This window comes from Ochotona princeps, chromosome 15 (assembly GCF_030435755.1).
Source record: "Ochotona princeps isolate mOchPri1 chromosome 15, mOchPri1.hap1, whole genome shotgun sequence".
Classification (NCBI taxonomy): Eukaryota; Metazoa; Chordata; class Mammalia; order Lagomorpha; family Ochotonidae; genus Ochotona; species Ochotona princeps.
In genome coordinates, this window is record NC_080846.1 from 16049459 (window position 1) to 16069210 (window position 19752).

General features: G+C 52.7%; 3 protein-coding genes across 6 annotated transcripts; 1 reads left to right on the top strand and 2 right to left on the bottom strand.

Annotated features, from left to right (window-relative positions):
• Positions 1-8: 8 nt before the first annotated feature.
• Positions 9-8114, bottom strand: DNAJC14 (DnaJ heat shock protein family (Hsp40) member C14). 3 transcript variants are annotated; one of them, XM_058673832.1, is made up of 9 exons: positions 8027-8114; positions 7167-7296; positions 5286-6779; positions 2139-2245; positions 1805-1924; positions 1559-1719; positions 1381-1483; positions 1014-1200; positions 9-184 (listed from the first exon to the last, which is right to left on the bottom strand). In XM_058673832.1, exons 3-9 carry the CDS (start codon positions 6699-6701, stop codon positions 140-142), a joined length of 2139 nt encoding a protein of 712 aa, XP_058529815.1. In that variant the 5' UTR covers positions 6702-6779; positions 7167-7296; positions 8027-8114; the 3' UTR covers positions 9-139. The 3 variants fall into 3 exon arrangements, with proteins under 3 accessions (XP_058529815.1, XP_058529814.1, XP_004589701.2); XM_058673831.1 differs by lacking the exon at positions 8027-8114 and having other exon boundaries at positions 7167-7634; XM_004589644.4 differs by lacking the exons at positions 9-184; positions 8027-8114 and having other exon boundaries at positions 911-1200; positions 7167-7632.
• Positions 8115-8515: 401 nt separating this feature from the next.
• LOC101534238 (transmembrane protein 198-like) lies at positions 8516-13043 on the top strand. Of its 2 annotated transcripts, XM_058673838.1 has the most exons (6): positions 8516-8656; positions 9549-9791; positions 10398-10595; positions 10749-10979; positions 11411-11568; positions 11691-13043. In XM_058673838.1, the coding sequence occupies exons 2-6, from the start codon at positions 9617-9619 to the stop codon at positions 11826-11828; spliced, it is 900 nt and encodes a 299-aa protein (XP_058529821.1). In that variant the 5' UTR covers positions 8516-8656; positions 9549-9616; the 3' UTR covers positions 11829-13043. The 2 variants fall into 2 exon arrangements, with proteins under 2 accessions (XP_058529821.1, XP_004589858.1); XM_004589801.2 differs by having other exon boundaries at positions 10398-10979.
• Positions 13043-18844, bottom strand: MMP19 (matrix metallopeptidase 19). The gene is made up of 9 exons (XM_004589802.3): positions 18613-18844; positions 18244-18329; positions 16911-17041; positions 16493-16708; positions 15838-16083; positions 15293-15415; positions 14211-14375; positions 13979-14106; positions 13043-13806 (listed from the first exon to the last, which is right to left on the bottom strand). The coding sequence occupies exons 1-9, from the start codon at positions 18697-18699 to the stop codon at positions 13387-13389; spliced, it is 1602 nt and encodes a 533-aa protein (XP_004589859.2). The 5' UTR covers positions 18700-18844; the 3' UTR covers positions 13043-13386.
• Between the last annotated feature and the right edge of the window lie 908 nt (positions 18845-19752).

Genomic DNA, 19752 nt, shown 5'->3' on the forward strand with positions numbered 1-19752 from the left:
TATGATCTGGTCAGCAGAAAAAAATATGGAAATACCCTGTCTTCAGGCTGGGTAGGAAAGATGGAATACTGATTTAATGCACAAAACTTTACAATGTGTCCCCTCTCTGGTCCAGTAGGAGGTGCCCTTGACTCTCAGCTTATTCAGTAGGGAAAGAATTCTCAAATGAGAAAAAGGGCTCCAGCTGTATGGGCAAAGAAGAGAGGGAAGATACAGGTTGCCAGTTACATATTTATAGAAAGATAATCTCCTGGCTTTAAATAGATATGTACATACAAAATGAACAAACTTAAAAAAATACGAACCCTTGAATCACAAGAGGGCATCTGGGAGCCATATTCTTTCTCCCCCCTCACCCAAGGGCAGAGGGTATGAGTCTACTTTTTAAAAATTAATTTTGACCATCCTTGCAACAGCAAGCCTGGAGATGGGTGATTTGCCCACAAGGTGAAAGAGGAAAAATGGGCATTTCCTCTCTCTGAACTTCTTTGAGTTTCTTATGACAGGGCTACATACTTCCTTATTCTGTCTTTTAACTAGTATCTCAAGGCAAAGAAAGGGGTCCCTCCTGAAACAAGTCAAGAAATTAGGTAAACTCATAATTTTAAAGGGAGGTGGGAGAGCATCATCTGCTCTAAAAGCACATGACAAGAAAAAGGCGTATGGACCACAGGGAAAGGCCCAGTTCCCACACTTTAAAGGGAATACTGTCCGCCCCTAGTCCAAACCCTAGGATCTTAGCTCTAACCACCCCCGTATTTCTTTGGTATTGTCAGAAGACAAGATTCAGTTCCTGGATGCTAGGGGAAGAGAGAGTGCTTTAGGTTCTTTCTACAAGTACTAGGTGAACAATTTAAGCTCAAAATTTTCCCTTTAAAAATATTTAAAAATAAACAAATCAAACTCCATCCTGTGCTGTACACAGCCCTTTTGACTCCCTGACATTGATTTGAGGAAAAGGGGTAGGGGGACACAGGTATGGGCGGTGGTCAACGTTGGAAAGGCCTCCTCACTTTCTTCCGCCGTTTTGCTTTGGCTTCTCCCTTGGGTACTGTGCTGCTGGGCTTTGAGGCTGCAGTGGGCCCAGGACCAGGCTGAGGAGCTGCAAAGAAACTCCCATTGGACATATGGTCTGCGGGTACTTGAAAGATCCGGTTTAGGAAATCCTGAAGGTCAGCAGGAGGGCTATTGGAGGCGGCTCTGAGGGGGAACACAAGAAAAAATAAGGCAAGAGATTAGTTAGGGTAAAAAAATATCCTGAATCAGTACCCAAGCTTCGTAGAAAGTAAAGCATTTATTAGGTGCCCTAATCACCAGGTGATCTGAAACTATACTCAGAACTAAAGTAGTGCACGGATTAGTGAGAGAAATCACACGTACCGCTGCCGACCACTGGCTCCTGGCATCCGAGAACCAAACGAGATGTGATAGGGAACTCTGTGGGTATCTGGCGAGATTCCCACACGCTGACATCCAGCCCACTCTGCAAACATGAGACAATTAGCTACAGTATCAAAGTTGACAGCACTCAGAAGATAATGAGAGGACAGAAGTATACCTGTGATGTCATACACCCTTCCATCCATCAGTGCAAAGTAGGTGATCTTGAGGCCCAACATGCTTGATTCTGCCCAAAAGTCTCCTTCCTCAGCTGGATGCAGCCTGTTACACTCAGCACAGTATCTGGCACTCTTAGCTTCCCGATCCATTTCAAACCTCCTATAACCCAACACAAGGAAAGTCCTTAATAACGTGTTAAGTCTATTTACTGTGCTGATGGTCCCACTCCTATCCTAGTTTATACCTGTGCTTTCCTTGGCATCGACTACACATCATAGTATTCATTGCTTCCTTGAGGTCATCTTGTAACTTGGACAGAAACTCATTTACTGATCGGCTCAGCTCATTCTCTGCCATTTGTTTCCTGAAAGAACAAAAGCTTCCTAAACTGCTGAACACTGAGGGAGACGCGGAGACAAAACAAGTGGGCTCTAGAGACACTGCTAGCTAAAAAGAAAACAATTTCAGTAAATTTCAGTTCTCTTCTCCTCAGCTTCCATCCACAAGTCCAGAGGCCTTTGAAGTTGAGAATTTTTGATTCATCTCACCTGACAATAATAATACCATCTCCAACTTACATCTCATATTCCTTCCGCCTTTCAGGGTTGCTGACAATGTCCCAAGCTGCCCGTAAAACCTTGAAAGCTTCCTCAGCCCGGGGATGATGGTTTTTGTCAGGATGAACCTACCAAAAAAATATTTCATCACATATCTATTCCAAACACCTCTCATTCTTGAGTTTATTCTCATACCAAAGGTTTCTTCTTCATCACTCTTTGGAGGAGAATCAATATAATTTACGATGAACTACTTTAGCTCTGCAGACAGTTCAAGCTTCAGTTCTGTCACTTGTTATATAATGTGATCTTGAGTATTTTTCTATCATGGACTTTTGGAAGGACTAAATAATACAAGTGAAATATACAGCACATAATCTGGCAATAGGCTGACCCACCATCCCGTTTGCCTGGAACTGTTTCGCTCTGGCATTGGCGAGTCCCTGTCTGAGGAAAACCCCAAGAAACCAGGGGAACAGGGATGACTGACAGTCCAAACTGGCCCATACATACTAAATCCTTGCATTTTAATTTTACTATTAGTTTAGAATGCCAAAGATGTTACATCCTCAAACCCATTCTTTTTCTTTCCTCATTCTTTTCTAAGTTCCCATTTCCAAAACTTTACACAACAATCTACCTTCTGTCCCAACAGTTTATTACACTTACCAGCCTTTAACACAATAGTATCCTATTCCTACAGCTTCCTCTTTGTTCCCATCTCTAATCCCCAAAATACAGAGACAAAAGTTGGTTTCCTAACCAATGGCAAAGATGTGGATGCCTACCATATTACAAACTAACAATACAACCTTTTTGGTATGTCCACACTGAGGCCTAGTAAAGGTAGGAGGAGTCATACGCAAAAGAAGCCCACAAACATTGTAGCTCAGAACATGAGAGAACTCTGGGACGTTCTCCTTCAGCTATATGTATGCATGATGGGCAACTGAACTACATTTGTACTGTTAAGTAAGTTTAAAAATTGTGATTTTGCTAACAATATTCCTCAAGAAAGCAGGTCTGCTTAAAAAAAAAAATGAAAAGTTTAAAAAGAGCCCTATCGTTAGTCATAATTTGACAGTCAGCAACTGTTATGCATTCTCAGAATATCACAGGCTGGGCCCAGCATGATAGCCTACTGGCCAAAGTTCTCTTCTTGCAAGTGCCAGGATCCCATATGGGGGCCAGTTCATGTCCTGGCTGCTCCACTTCCCATCCAGCTCCCTGCTTATGGCCTGGGAAAGCAGTTGAGGACGGTCCAAAGCCTTGGGACCCTGCACCGGCGTGGGAGACCCAGAAGAAGCTCCTGGCTCCTGCCATTGGGTCAGTTCAGCTCCAGCAATTGCAGCCACTTGGGTAGTGAATCAGCGGACGGAAGATCTTCTCTGTCTCTCCTTTTCTCTGCAAATTGGACTTTCCAATTAAAAAAAAAAAAAAAAAAATCCTAGGCTCTCCCTTGAGGGCATGCATTTCCCACCCAAGTGAATAATACTTTCCTAACAGTTACAGGCCTAGTGGTTTGTTGTACCTATGATCATTAATGGAAACCCTGGGTGCCCATTTCTCTTTGACATCTTTTAATCACTAGGATAACATGCATACTACGTTTCAAGAATCTAGCTCCATCCAGTAAAAATTGGCCTTCAGTGCAGCTGACACCTTACTTATATTCATAATGTATAGAAATAGCAGTAGCAATCATGTAGCCCAAAACAGCAACCTAATATCTACTTCTAATAGCAGTCTGCATGCATGCATTAAGAATATTCCTCAAGCATCTAATAGGTCTTTCCTCTGCACATGCCCTTATCAGTCCAAACAACCAGTAAGACATACAAGCATGTACACCTCTATGATTTACGTTCCATTTTCCTTCCCTTTCAATATTCTGGTTTGCTAGTCTTTAAATAGATTGGTTACTATTATCATTTTTTTATGTATCTGAAAGGCAAAGTAACAGAGAAAGAGAGGGGAGTAGCAGGAAAAAGAGATCTTCCATCCAATGATTCACTCTGCAAACAGTTTCAACAGCCAGGGCTGGTCCAGGCCAAACCCAGGAGCCTGAAACTTCATCTGGCTCTTTCACATGGGTGGTAGAGGCCCATGGGCCATTCTATTGCCTTCCCAGGTGCAGTAATAGGGAGCTGGATCACAGGCAAAGCAGCCAGGACTGAAACTACATTCTAAATGGGATGCGGCATAGGAGGTAGCGGTTTAACCCAGGGTGACAAAATGCTGGCTCCAGGTTCTCTTTTTTTTTTTTTTTTAAAGATTTATTCATTTTATTACAGCCAGATATACACAGAGGAGGAGAGACAGAGAGGAAGACCCCCCGTCCGATGATTCACTCCCCAAGTGAGCCGCAACGGGCCGGTGCGCGCCGATCCGATGCCGGGAACCCGGAACCTCCTCCGGGTCTCCCACGCGGGTGCAGGGTCCCAAAGCACTGGGCCGTCCTCAACTGCTTTCCCAGGCCACAAGCAGGGAGCTGGATGGGAAGTGGAGCTGCCGGGATCAGAACCGGCGCCCATATGGGATCCCGGGGCTTTCAAGGAGAGGACCTTAGCCGCTAGACCACGCCGCCGGGCCCTCCAGGTTCTCTTTTACCTGGTCCTATTAGAATCATCTGCAAAGGCAGATTTACAGAGGGAAGGAGATACAGACAGAAAGATCTTCCATCCACTGGTTCGCTCCCCAAATGGCCACAACAGCCAGAGCTGGGCCAATCCAAAGCCAGCAGCCAAGAGCTTTTTCCAGGTCTCCTACATGGGTATAGGGTATGAAAAGTTTGGGCCATCTTCTGCTGCTTTTCCAGTCTATTAGCAGGGAGCTGTATGGGAAGTGGAACAGCAACCATAAAGGATGCCACTTGCAGGTGGAGGATTAGCCTTTTCAGCCCCAGCCCCTAGCAAGTATTTTTTACTAGGCTTCTACCTTATTCTAGTTACAGGAACATTAAATATTCTAGGTCGAATAATTTCAATACCACCTAATAGACCAGATTCAAACCACCCCCCAAAACACCTAAGTTGAGTTGGGGGGAACCTCATGAGAAAACTGAAATGGAAAGAAGGTCAGATCCCATAATACAGAGGAAAAAGTTTCTGTTTCCTAAAAAGGTTATCCTTCAGCTACAAAACAAAATAGGGAATGAAGAGTATTTACCAGCACCGCCAGCTGCCGGTAGGCTTTCTTCAGTTCAGCATCTGATGCTGTGGCTTCAACCCCCAGTACAAGAAAAGGATTCAGCTCATCCTCAGGAACTGCAGCCATGGTCAAGAGTCGAGCCACTTCCTCTTCAGGTTGGCAGGACCGCCCACTGGCCGCAGGTGCACTCCCCTGGCTGTCAGTCCTCCGCTTGACCCAAGGCAACTCCAGCCAACCCTGCTCAACTATTCTCACCAGCTGCTGCCACGGCCTGCTCTCTCTGAGCCTAGTCAGGCAGCGCTGCAAGGCTGGAGAGTCCAGCCAGGAGAAGAGCCTGGTGGCCTTATCCCTCCAGCCCAACTGGTTGCCCAATCCCACCAGAAACCGCCACCCCAACTGTAAACAGCCCAAAAAGAGAGCCAGAGCCAGAAGCAGCAAAGCACCCAGAAGCCTAAGAAAACGGGTGAGGAGTCCTGTTCCGATGGAGAACGCCTGGCTTAGAGTGTGGATCGACACCTGGGCCCAGCCCCCCAGTCGCCCAGTCCAGGCGGCCACCCACACGCGGCAGTGGTCCAGGTCACTGCCTTTCAGCTGCCTGCAGGCATAGATGAGATGACCACACGTCTCCACGTACTCTCCCACCAGCACCAGCAGCTCAATGAGCCACCAAAAGCCCGCCTGTCCCAGCTGACAGAGCTCCTTGGCACCCCAGAAGCCCATGCTCCGGCGCTTCTCCCCCTGACTGCGCTTGCGGCTCATACGGTGTCGACCAGGGGGCCTGGCTTCTCGGCGTCCACCTTCCCGGCTCTCCTCCTTGGCCGGGAGGCGGGGCCGCTGTCTCCGAGACGAAGGTTTCTTTCCACCAGACAGACGTGCAAAATCACTGGGGAACTTCAGGGATTCTTCCTCGTCATAATCTTCTTCCAAATCTTCTTCTTCCCCTGAGGCCCGAGAGGTACAATGGTGGCAAAGGCTGCTGGAAGAGCCATCTCCCCCATCAGAGGAAAGTCCTTCAGGGACCCCAGAGGTGCTCTGGCAGGTGCAAGCGGTGGGAACGGAAGGACAAGAAGGGTCCCCATCCTCCTCCTGGCCCCGGGCCTCAGTCTCCCTCGCGACATCCTGGTCGAGTCCCGACTCTTCTCCCGAAGAGGCCTCACTCTGCTCAGGGTCTTCTGGAACCCTAGGTGGCCCCGGTCCCCGTGGGGGGCCGTGGCTTGGATCCGCCCAGTGGGCCGGGTTTGGGGGCTGTGTGTATTTGGGCCCAGCATGATGGGTGAGGCAGCGGGTCCCATTCGGAGCTGTCCGCACCGAGTCCCTGAGTCCTGAGCAAAAAACTGTTTCAGGGTGTACGGAAGGTTCTGGAGTCCTGAGGGCGGTCCTACCGCGATGGGGGGCTCCACACAACCCTCTTTCTTCGGGATGCTTCTGGACCATGACCCCGGGGCGGGGGAGGGGAAACGGGGTGCTTCCCGGGTGGGCTAAGTCACAGCCATCATGGTTAAATTCTGAAGCCTGTAACAAAGGAAACGACGGAGAGAGGGGGGGACAGGCTGAAGGCACCCTTTCCCCAAGTTCTCTGCAGCCACTGGCTACCCCCGCACTTAAGTCAGAACCAGACCGACCACCGCCCCGCTCGCCCCCAACCTCCGGCATGCTCCCTCTAAGCCCCTCAAGAAACCTAGCGGCTGGAAGGTCGGACAACAGGAGGCAGCTCCGAGGGTGTGGTCCGCAGACAGAGGACCGTCCGGAGGGGCTGCACCGCCAGGAAAGGGTGGGGACCGTGCGGTCTCCGAAGACTAACCCCGGGGGCGGAGCCTCGGGAAGCCCCCCCACCCCAGGAAAGGTCTCCCCGTTAACTCTCAGTCCGCGAAGACGGGGCGAAGGGCGAAGGTCGCGTACCTCACAGCCGCGGTAACTCCTCCCGCGTCGAGCAGCTGGGCCCGGGACCAGTCCCCCAGCTCCGCCTCCCGTTCCCGCTCCGCTTCCGCCTTCCGTCCCCGCCGCCACAGCCGACCCGCTCCGGCTTCCACTTCCGGGGTCAACCCAGGAACGCGACGGGAAGGAAAAGAAAAAAGGCGGTTGGGCGAGACGCACGCCGAGGCGGTCCGCGCCGATTACGTCAGAGGAAGGCTGGCCAAAGGAACGCCCTGACTCCACCCCTTAAAGGGCCCTGCGCTGCCGCGCTCCGCGTGTTGGAGCGGGGTGTCCGAGGGTGACGCCGCTCCCCGCGGAGCTCTTGGTGATCTCTGCAGGAATGCCTGAGGGCCGGGGGCAGACTCGGAGGGGATGCTTGGGCGGTCCCCCTGGGCTTGGCCTAAACTGGAGGGTGGTGGACAACGATCGAGCGTCCGTGGCATATAAAACCAGGGCGCCCAGAGGAGTTGCCACCCCAGTCTCTTCTATGCCGGCTGCGATGGGACACAGGCCTCTTTGTGTCCGGCAGAAGTGGAGCGGAGGAAAAGGCGCCCCTGGCGACCCCTCGGCCCGGCCGCGCAGCAGCGCAGCCCCCTCTGCGCCTGACCCAGCTGGCCAGCTGCCCCGTTAGGACTGCAGCTCCCACGGCCTAGATCCGCCCCTCTACTCGGCTTCCAGGCCGGATCCCAGAACTGGGTCGGGTGGGGGGGATGCTGAGAGCCCAGCTCCCCGGGGCGAGTCTGCCAGCTGCTTTGCATCTCATTTGCATGCCGAGCCACTCGGGTCCCCCTCCCCCCCGCCGACCCTAATGGGTCCCTTCACGGTCCGTCCGCTTCTAGCCTTACAGCGATCTTGCCAGCCCCGGTCGGGAAGATCTCCAAGTTTGGCACCCCGCCCCTCGCCGACACCCCCAGTAAAAGCCCCTTCCCCGAGTCCTCCCCCCACCCACCCCACCCCGCCCCGGTCCCGACCACCCGGTTCTCCCGAAGACAATACTCTGATTCTCTGGGAAGTGGAAGAAACCAAGCCGAGGCGAGAGGGGCGCTGGAACCTCAGTTGGGATTTGGGGAGAGCCCAGTGAGGCAAGCCGTAATATTCAGAGACTTTTCCTCCCAACCTCTTGCGTTGTCCCCCAAAACCCTTCCACGGTACAGTTGGGAGAGGGGGTCTCTATTTCTAAACTGGAGCAGACGGCAGTCCGCGTTCCCCCAGACACAAAGGAAAGAGTTGGAGGGGCCTGCCCCGTGATGTCACCCCCCCACACACACACACACATGCACACCCCCCTCTCCTTCACCTCCTAATCTAGTTGGATTTAGCTCACTGGGCTTGCAAGAGTTTAGGGGCCACTCACAGAGTGGCGCTGGGGATACCCACACCCAATAGCCGTTCCAGTGCGTGGGACTTCAGGGTGGGCATGCAGCTGGGAGCCTAGGGAAGTGCTTCCACCACACTCCTCAGCCCGTGGCAGAGTGGTGAGTAGTTAATACCCCAACCCCACTCCCCAGCCTCCCCCTTGCTTAGGGTCCCCAAGCTCTCCCAGGCCAACCCCTCAACTTGTTAACGCTCCTGTAGGTCCAAAAAAAGACAGTTAAAGGCAAGTACCTGCATCAGTGCTGCCCACGCCCCACGGGCCCTTGATGCCAGCCCCTCCCTGCTATTGCCCACTTCAGGACCTGAATTCAAATCCTGCTAGCAGCCTTTGACATCCTTGGGAGAAGGAAGGGTTTGGAAAACCCCCCAGTGTCCTGCAGGAAGGAGTGGCGGCTGCCAGGAGGTGTGATGTCTGTGGAGGAGTCTGTAGGGGGGCCCTGGGACTCTGGACCATGGCTAGACATTCTTGCTGGGACACAACCCCATGGCAATGTGAAACTAAGAGTGGATGACTGTGGCTACTTAACGCCATGTCCCAAACTCCTTTGATGTCCCCCCCACTTCCTGTCCCCTTTTTTTCCCTGAGTTGGCAGTCATTGGAAGACCCTACCATGACTCATTCTCTCCTCTTGTTCCTCTTTCCCCTCTCTATTAACCCCACCCTTGCCAATCCAGTGAGGTAGTAACTGAGTCCCAGCTACAGATGGGATAAGCTTCCCTTTAAGCTGCAACAGGTTGCTGGGAGTTTAGCATCCAACCCATTTAGTGCCCCTGCACCCCTCACTTCACAGGCCTGGGACTTCCTCTTCCACCCTCATCCTATAACCCACAAGCCCTAAAGAGCTTTTCATCTCACATTTTTGCTCAGTCTCCCCACCCACCTTTTTTTAGAGGGTTGGTAGGGAGACATCCCACTCCCTGCAAGAAACTGGCCATTCTTCAGAAGTAAAGGTGCCTTGACGGCCTGAGCTCCTGCTTGCTGCCTGCTTGCAGGTTTCCCAGCACCCGCAAGACATTCATGGATGGATAAGAGGAGCCACCCTTGACCTCCTACTCTGGCCATGGAGGAAGTCTCGTTGCCCCTGGCTCTGACCTCTGACTCCAGGACCTTCAATCAACAACTCCCAGAGCCTCCGGATCCCAGATGTGTTCTGGAGCCCTACAACAATCCTGAACTGGCACCTGCACTCATGTGTGCCCTTTGCTGCTGTTTTGGAATCATCTACTGCTGCTTTGGTGAGGGCAAGGCCAAGGTCCTGGGGTGGGGGCAGCTGTCCACAATTATCACTCCCAATGATGATGCCAACTTTCTTCTCCCCACTTTCTCAACTGTTACTTGGCCTCCTCTATCTGTGGATGCCAGCCTTCAGGGTGGCCCATGCTGCCCTTGACCATCACTCATGTTCATGCCGTCTAACTCAGACCTGGAGTGTCTCACTTGCCCTTCTCCTCCTCCTAATTCCATTTCAGTTATCTTCCATGCTAAGACTTTCTTCACCCGTCTCAAAATAGACACACACACACACAAAAAAAACCTGAATCAGCTCATGCTGGCTTCTTCCTGACTGTCATCCCTGGGAGACCAGACCTTGTTTCCATGCTTACTCTTGGCGGATCCATCTTATCTCCTGGTTTTCCCTCTCTTCCCCTTGCAGTTGAAATCAGCAGCTCCCCTCACCCTCTCTAAGGCTGGCCTTTTCTGCCCCTTGCCTTGAGGTCCTTGGCACGCCATGCTCCCTTCTGCTTCTCAGGCTAGCCATTGCTTTCCCTTCCTATCCATCAGATCACCCCGGAAGCGCCTCTTCCTTGCTGCCTCTCAATGCCTCCCACCTCCCTTCCCAGGCTACCGCTGCTTCAAGGCAGTGATGTTTCTCTCGGGCCTGCTATCCGGATCTCTGGTAATCTTCCTGCTGTGCTACAAGGAGCAGGTGTTGCAGACACAATTGAGCCTGGAGGTGAGCGCGGGCATCTCACTGGGCATCGGACTCCTCTGTGGCCTGGTCACCATGCTGGTTCGCAGCGTCGGGCTCTTCCTGACTGGTATCCTGCTGGGTCTGACCTTGGGTGCGGGGACTGTACTGGGCACTGAACCCATCTACCAGCCACCTTCAGCCTGGGTGCCGGCTGGGGGGCTGATAGGGCTGGCACTCTTGGGAGCCCTGCTCACACTTCGGTGGCCACGTCCATTCACAGTTCTGGGCACAGCCCTGCTGGGTGCTGCGTTGTTGGTAGCCTGTGCTGACTATCTACTGGAGGGATTAGCACTGGGCACACGGCTGGGCCAACGCCTGCAGGCACTTCCGACCTTGCCTCCTCTCTGCTGGTATAGCTGGGTCTTACTGGGGACCTGGCCAGCCTTGGGGACCCTTGGGGCCCTGGCCCAGTGGAAGCTCATGGCTGAGGAACATGGAGGCCACGCCAACGGTGAGTTAGTGCTGTGGTAGGTACAGAAGCAGCCAACCTATGCCTATATATATCCCCTAGTTCCTAAACCTGAGGAGGGGAAGGAGAGGAATACCCTAAGGGGTGGGCAGGGGAGCCAGGGCAGTCAAGCAGGACATTGAAAGTTGGGTTGACATTGGAGGATCCAGGAACTGAGGAGAGAAATTGTCAGGGGCAAGCAGGGAGGAATTACTTTGGACCCTCATGGAAAGAGAAGTGTTGGGGAAAAGCAGGAGGAAAGAATAGAATTCCCAAGAATTTCTTATAGACCAGTGTTGGGGGAAAGATGAGGTCTGAGAAAACCATAAAAGGAAGGCCAAGTGGGTTTATCTAAGTGTGCACATTCCCCGTTGGTGGGTGGGATTGATGGCCCAAGGAGGCATCCTTGAGTCTGCGTCGCCCCTCCCAAGCAGTGGTGGGGAGCCAACAGCAAAGACGGCTCCAGCTCCTTCGGATCCACCAGCAAGAGGCCAAGTGGCATCGCACTCCCTCTGGTGTGGGGCCCTGTGAGGGCAGCTATCGGCGCCAGCTCTCCCCTAATGCCCGGAGCCCTGCGGACAGTCTGGCTCCGGTGAGTGGGAGGAAAGGCAGCCGGGGGAGGGTTGGGCACCAGACACATGGGGCTGATTAGGGTGGAAGGGAGATTCTGACCCAACCTCTTCCTTCCTCTTTCTCTGCCCTGTGTCCCTCCAGAGTTATCTCCAGAGTCTTCGAGACCGCCAAGTGGGACCAGGCACCCAGGCCACGGCCCCCCACCCCACCCTGGACCTGGATTCTGACTGTGGGTCCACTGTGCCTCTCACAACACCCTGTGACTCCACCCAGCCCTGACCTTCGGCCTCTAGTCCTGTCCCTACCCCTAGAAAGGGCCTGGGAACCCTAGGTGGTCAGCACCTGAGCGCACAGATCCCACACACAAACTTCCCTAGCTCTTGGAAGAGGGAATGGCATCGATGCTCTTAACCCACCAGCCCTGAAAGGATATATTTCTGGGATGCATAGGAATCTTGCAAGGAGAAAAGGCGTGCTAAGCAATGGAAATATGACCAGTAACAGAGATGCCCTCGTGCCCAAAGGAACTGACCCCCTAAATTCTCTCCAAACCAAGGAGGACCCTTGACTCTTTAAATACCTGTTTCACTGTGCCTCACAGTGGTAAAACAAGAGGTTTGGTTTCCTATAGGAATTACAGAAAATCTGGGGACCTCCTCAGGCATTTGAAAGCTTTTTGGTGGGAAGAAGGACACGGTGGAGTTCCAGGACCCCCTAACCTCTGGGCCTCCCATGAGAAGGCTGTTGGTTTTCTTGTTGGCCTTTCTCCCTGCACCCCCATAGGTTTGAGCCCCTCCTCCTACCTCAGTTGGGAGCACTACCCTCTGTGGTGCCTCCCTTTCTCTCCTTCCCAACTAGGGAAGAGCACAGAGCCAGGCCTGCCTCAGCATCCACCTGCTCCTTCCTGTCCCGAGGAGAGAACAAGGGCTCACATGCCAGGCTGGCCCTTGTTCCCCAGGGAAGCCTGGTCTTGAGGCTCTGCATGGCAGACAAGTGCCTTCTCCACCTCACAGTGGATATTAATACTTAACCAGAAGTTGGTTGCAGTCACTGACCCATCCTAACTGCCTCTCTTGCCTAAGGTCCATTTTCCAAATCCCTAGACAGCATGAAGGAAGACTGTAAGGGCAGCAAGGCTGTAACGGGAGGGAGGAAGACCTTGACAGCATTGAATAAAATGGCATTAAATACTGAACTGGGGAGTCTGACCCCTGCTGTTACTGCTCTCTTCTCTCTGTGCACCCCAAAGCAAAGAGCCACATGGACAGATCTGTCCCTTACGGATTTGGTGGAGGTCCCCCAGCCTACTGTCAGGGCCACACACCAGACAGCAAAAGGAAGAGCTGGGCAGTCCTCACTCATCCACCTCGGAGTCTGCCTTTATTAAACATCAATACACCCAGCCCTCTGCCGGGGACTTCATACACAGTATTTCATTTCATGCAACCACTCTGCAGGATTGTGAACTCCAAGGTTCACCAAGGTTAATTAGCTTGCAAACGGAATTCTCAAGGATTCCAAAGCCCTTGCTCATTTTATATGCCATGTTCTTTCTCACACTGTACAGAAGGGGAAACAAGCACCCAGTCATCCCAGCTGTTCCCACTTGTCAGCTACAGGCCTGGCTGACACGTCCCTCCACCATCGGCCTCCAGAGAGTAGAAGACACAGCCAGAAGCACTCTCTGTTATGGGGAGGGAATGGACAGAGCTTGGGGAGCCAAGTCAAAGTGATGGATGGAGAGAGCATGGAAGAGTTGTGGCTAGCGCTGGAACCGGGCCAGGGGTCCATGGTTTCCACACCTGGTGCAGTGCCTGCATTGCTCAGTGAGCAGACCTTAGCTGTCTGGGTCAATAACATTGGGAGATAAGGCAAGAATGGGCGAGTCTGTGGCTGAAGGAGTCAAACCCAAGACAGTGTCAGCATTCAAGGTGGGGTCTGTGACTGAAAGAGTAGTAGTCAAGGTTCTCTTCATGACTGAGCCAGTGTTAACTCCACTTGAGAGGGTAGCATCCGGGGTCTGGGGGTGACAGTGCATCCAGTCGTGGGCAATGCTTCTGGGGTAGCCTTTCTCCACCCGAAGCTGTCGATTGAGACGCCAGTATTTTTTGCCCTTGAAGAAGTAGACTCGGCCATCATGCCTACTCACAGCAGCTGAGGGCTGGGGTGGCACTCCCGTAAACAAGCTTGAGATGGGTTGGGGATAACGGCTGAAGTCCACTGGAGCCAGCTCATCCCACTGCCAGTACCCTAAGCCCTGGGTAGAGGGTAGGTAGGGAGAAGAGGAAGATGAGGAAGGCCCTCGAGACTCCCACCCCACCCACCCCCGGCTGCTGAAGATCTCCGTTCCACTGAGCAAGGCCATGCCTCTCAGTAGGAAGCCCTGTACCCTCCTCAGAAGGAATTCACACTGGCTTTGAACTTTATACCTTCAAGAGGAACACCTTTTTGTTGAAAGGCCAATAGAAAGCTGCATCCAGGTTCGGTGCTATGCGATTCAACTTCCTGGGGAATCCAGGAACCATCTTGAAATTGATGTAGCGCCACACTTTGTCTCCTATGGACAGTGAGAACAGAACAAATCCCCTGTGTCTTGGGGTGGCAACTAGGCCCCTTGCATTCCGCTGTCTCCTAGGGAGACGCTCTCGTCAGCCCCCTTACCCTTGAAGAAGTAGATCCTCTGTGTTCGTGGGGAGTAGACGGCAGCATCCAGGTTGCCAGGAAGCCCCTCCCACAGGGCAGAAATGCGGAATAGGGGTCCCCGCCCTGAGTTGGTCACAGTCCACACATAGTCCCCTTTGAAGGCGTAAGTCTTTCCACCAGGTCCTGAGAGCAAAGTTGTAGCAATATATCAAGGAGCCAGGGGTCAGATAGAGACTTGTGAGGCCTGGCACAATGGCTCAATTGGCTAATCCTGCCGTTGCAAGCACCCGGATCCCAAATGAGTGCCAGTTCATGTCCCAGATGCTCCAATTCCCTCTTTATGGCCTGGGAAAGCAATAGATGATGGCCCAAAGCCTTGGGCCCTGTCCCCCTGAAGAGACCTGGAACAAGTTCCTGGTTCCTGGCTTCGAAAAGGCTCTGCTCTGGCCATTGCAACCACTTGGGGAGTGAACCAACAGATGGAAGATCTTTGTCTCTCCTCTCTGTAAATCTACCTTTCCAATAAAAATTTTAAAAATCTTTAACAAAAAATAGAGACATGGATGTCGCTGACCAACAGATCAGTCACCCTCCTTCCATGGACTTTTTCTTTTAAAATGAATCACTAAATGGTAATAATTCAGGGAAAAAATTGAAGGTCCAGGAGGCATATCCAGTACCCAGCCTCTGTCTGGTTATGCAGAGCACTTTAGCTCAAGTGCATTCATCCAGATTCCCTGCAGATGGCTCCTCCTCCTCCAGGCCCTCTTGCTCTACTCCAAGTGGCTTCCAGTTTGCCCTCCAACCAAGCCCACAGCCTCTTGAATACAAATTCCCATTAATGTAGCGTTCTCCATCTGGCTGCATTTCCAGATGTTTTGGTGGCTCCTGCATGGTGGCAGCCTCCCTCAGTGCCCATCTGGCCTGCCTTCAATCTGGCTCTGTGCCATCCTTCTCTAGGCCACAACTTCTGCCTAGGGTCTAACCACCATTGCTCATGCTGAAGTCCCATGTCATTCCCATTTGTCCAGGATAGAGGGTCAGCAGGCTGTCCCCTACTGCCTGCCCTGGGGATCTGTGGGTAGGGAGGAAGACCTCACCCAGCATCACGGCATCCAGTTCACCACTGCAGGGGTCTGGCATGGGACTGGGCTCTGTGGGCACTGGGGATACAGTGGACAGCTCCATCTCTTCCTCATCTCTGGTCTCTGGGATCTTCTTGCCTACAAGAGATAATGCGGTACAGGGAGGGAACTCATAGCACCTGACCTCTCCACTTGCCCAGAGGACCCAGATATTGGGACAAATGGACTCCTTGGGTTTGCCTTGGTGGTAGGTGACATCACAGTGAGATCAGCAGGAGACACAATGTACTTTGAGAAGCCCCCAGAAAAGGGGAAGGAGGATTACTGTAATGTGCATTCCCTAGCCCCAAGAACAGTGAGAGGGCAAGTAACCTGGAGGGAAGATAAGACACGGAAGAGTTGAAGACAAGCACTTCCTAAAAGTGAAAAAGGCTGGGCTGGGGAAACAGACATAAATCACACCACTCCATCCCCCAAGCCCTGAAGCTAGATCTGTCTCGTCAAGCCTGGAGAGATGCTGGTCAGACTGACTCTCAAACTCGCTGTGGAAGAGGACTGACCATATAGAGCCTGGATCCCAGCCACATCATCCGGGTGCAGCTTGAAGTAGGGGTGGTAGCCAGCATAGACAGGAGCCATGAGAGCCTTGGTGTATCGGGAGTGTCCAAGCCCCAAGGCATGGCCCAGCTCATGAGCTGCAATAATGCGCAGGTTCACCCCTCGGTAGGTGCCTTCAGTCCAGAGCTCATCTTCATCAAAGTGCACACTGCCCAACTCTGGGATGTCAGCATGGGCAAGGACTCGCCCTGGACAAAGACAAAATGGACAGGAAGGAGGTCAGGCGCCCCAGATTGGGTCAGAGCCCACATGTTAATGACGCTGCTGTAGTCCTGTAGAATTCCCCCAGCTGTATTTCCTGTCTCTTGAGTGGCCTTTCTTCCTTTCAGATTCCCCTGTCTTCCCCTAGTTCTCTCAGGGATGCCCCATACTCTCTCTCCTCTCTGAGGTCAGGGCACACATGTCAAAGAAAAGGCCTGATGAGGCCCCAGCTACGTAAACAATTACTCCCTTAGGGAATGTCAGAGAATGGTTAGAGCCTGTAGGGTGCAAGTGGACCTAGAGAAGCCTGAGAACTAAGGTTCCAGACGTCTGGACCCAAGAAGATCCAGGAAGTCTTAGCAGTCTAGGAAGCAGACACTGAGAACTGGTGCCTACCAGGCCCATCAAAAGTGTTGGAGCAATACAGGCTCTGGCGGCCATGGAAGGAAAGACGGATGTCAGCCCAGCCAGTCTTCACTTCCTGGAAGGTCAGAGGGGTTACGTTACTCCAGTACTGGAAGGCTTGCAACAGGGCTGCCCGGGCGACATGGGATGGGAGGGTGGAGGGCAGGTTCAGGATGCGGAAGGTCAAATGCTTCTTCCCCCAGCGGCCTGGGTAAGGAACCAGAAAACAGATTAGAGGCGCAGATGCATCTGACATCACTGGAGCTCCCCGGGCCTGGGCATTCACAATCCCTACAGACAGATGCCAACCCAGTCAGTATTAAACTGTCCCAGGACATCCCAAAGCTACCTGTACTCCAGGGTGACACCACACTCCCATTGCTCTCCCTTTCTCCACCTCAATCCTCACCTAGCAGCAGGTACTTAAGTGACTTCTGGTTGAAGGGGTCTGCCAGGCCACAACGAGGTTGCCTCATACGGGCCCTTGTGGCATCATCCAGCCACCCTGAGACTGGCAGCTCAGATGCTTGCTGAAAAGCTCTGGAAAGAGAGAGAGACGAGCCTACTGAAGGAGGGGATCCTGCCAGAATGGGACCTGGGAAAAGCCCTGAGGCCTCCTGCTGCCCAAGACGATGGTCAGGTCTCACAAGGTCTCTAAAGTGGATGGGGTCACCCCAGGCCTCAGCCCTGAGAACTGGGACTTGCTCTTGTGTTCCTCAGAAATGACAGCCAGCCTGCAGCATTACCTCCCCCTACACAGTGTCTCTTGTTTGACAATGTCCCAGGTGCAGTATTCTCTGCCCTGCCATACCTTCTGGCTGTCGCCTTTGGGGAGGCACCTGTCCCCGTGCTCTGGGGATTGTCCCTATGGTGACTCACCCTCCCTCAGCCTTCATTTTTGGAAGAACTCACCTCCCAACCTAGCCAGCTCCCTGGGCAAATGTAATCCACCCGTGGACCATCCGAGGTCCTGGGGATTTTCTTTTTTTTTTTTTTTTTTTTTTTTTTTAAAGATTTATTCATTTTATTACAGCCAGATATACACAGAGGAGGAGAGACAGAGAGGAAGATCTTCCGTCAGATGATTCACTCCCCAAGTGAACCGCAACGGGCCGATGCACGCCGATCCGATGCCGGGAACCTGGAACCTCTTCCGTGTCTCCCACGCGGGTGCAGTGTCCCAAAGCATTGGGCCGTCCTCAACTGCTTTCCCAGGCCACAAGCAGGGAGCTGGATGGGAAGTGGAGCTGCCGGGATTAGAACCGGCGCCCATATGGGATCCCGGGGCTTTCAAGGCGAGGACTTTAGCCGCTAGACCACGCCACCGGGCCCGGTCCTGGGGATTTTCAAGGGATCTGAATGTGTCTAAGAGCAAGAAGAATAACAATTTGCTGCAACCCAAATATTGTGGAACACTACAAAATGGGAATAAGCAAATGCTGAATTCAATGTGTATCAGATCAACGACTCAACTCCCAATTTTACCAGTAAATTATACTTCATGTGGACCATAATGAAATGTTAGCATTTTGCATATAAGGTGGTTCAGGCTCCAAAAGAGTACTTAGAGCCTGGGAAGATCCACCAGTTGTGTCACATCATCATCACAGCCCACCACCCTAGCAAGGATACTTTGACGTGGATTGAGGTCAGGTAGAGGTAGGCATGGGGAGAGGGGGATGAGATGAAGGAAGGTAGCCTTGCCACCGCAGCTCTGAACGCATGCGCTGATGACCGCTCACCTCAGAGCCTCCATGATATCTTCTGGACTGAAGACATGAGGTCCTTCTAGAGGCTTCTGTAGATACCCATACTGAATCAGGTATTCCTATGACGTGAGTGGAAGTGAGCAGAGTGAGAAGGGAGGTAACCTTAGTGTCAGCTTCTAAGGGACCTGACAAGCCCATCAGAAGGAAAGGAGAGAGGTGGAGAGGGAGGGGCATCTTAGAGCTCAGGTGGAATGCGGAGAAAAAGGAGGAGAGGGCTGGGGGCAGAGCCTACTGCAGTGCAGGGCACCAGGGGTTGAAGGTCAGCAGGAAGGCTAGGACAGGACTAGGAGGCAGTAATCCCTGTCTGCCCTAGCCCGGAGCCCTCTTTCCCCAGGGACTCACCAGAGCTGCCTCTTCTGCAGGCACCAGGGCCTGGCCTGATATTGTCATGGGGAACAGGAAGCCCAGCCACAGCTTCTGCCAGTTCATGATCCGAGCAGACAGGAGCTCCAGAGGCTAGCTGTGACCTTGGACCTAAGATTTCCAGGAGCCTGTGGAGCCTGGAGCAGGGCTGGACGGTGGGACCCTCACTTCCAGGTCTTTTCCCTGCCAGCCTCCGGTCCTCTTTAGGAAACTGCAGCTGAGGGGAATGGGGGTGGGGGGAGTGGCAGGGGGAGGTGACTCAGCCCTCTGATGTGTTGCAATTCACCATTAACCCCTGCCCTACTGGACAGCGGAAACCAAGAAGAACCTTCATTGTCCTCCTCTGAGTCCTCTGCTGGTGTCAAGAACAGGACATCCCGTCCCGAGGATGGCCATCCTGGCAGAATGAGAAGCAGACTCTCTGGAAAGGCTGAGGATACAAGCCCTAGTCAAGCCCTGGAGCTGGATATTCCAGGACCCCAGGACCTGGGCCAGCTAGTCCCTTACCTTCAGCATTACAGTCCACCTGCCTTCTCTAGCAAAGGAAGAAATACAAGCATACTTCAAAAAAGTTCAAGCATAGACAATGATAATGAACTGCAAATTTCTCTAAAACACCTTGAAGAGGGATTATGGGGTGACAGCAGGTTAAACCACCACCTGTAATGCAACATTCATGTAAAAGGGCTGATTTGAGTTTTGACTACTCCACTTTTTTTTTAAGATTTATTTATGCTTACTGGAAAGGCGGATATACAAAGAAGACGAGAGACAGAGAGGAAGATTTTCCATCCAATGGTTCACTCCCCAAGTGGCCGCAACGGCTGGAGCTGAGCCGATCCAAAGCCAGGAGCTAGGAGCTCCTCTGGGTCTCCCACGCAGGTGCAGGATCCCAAGGATTTGGGTCGTCCTCAACTGCCTACCCCAGGCCACAAGCAGGGAGCTGGATGGGAAGCAGGGCCGCTGGGATTAGAAATGGCGCCCACCTGGGATCCCGGTGCGTGCAAGGCGTACCACTACACTATCGCACCGGGCCCCCAACTATTCCACTTTCGACTCAGCTTCCTGCTAATGCATCTGAGGAAAGTAGTAGAGGGTGGCCACGTGCTTGGGCCCCTG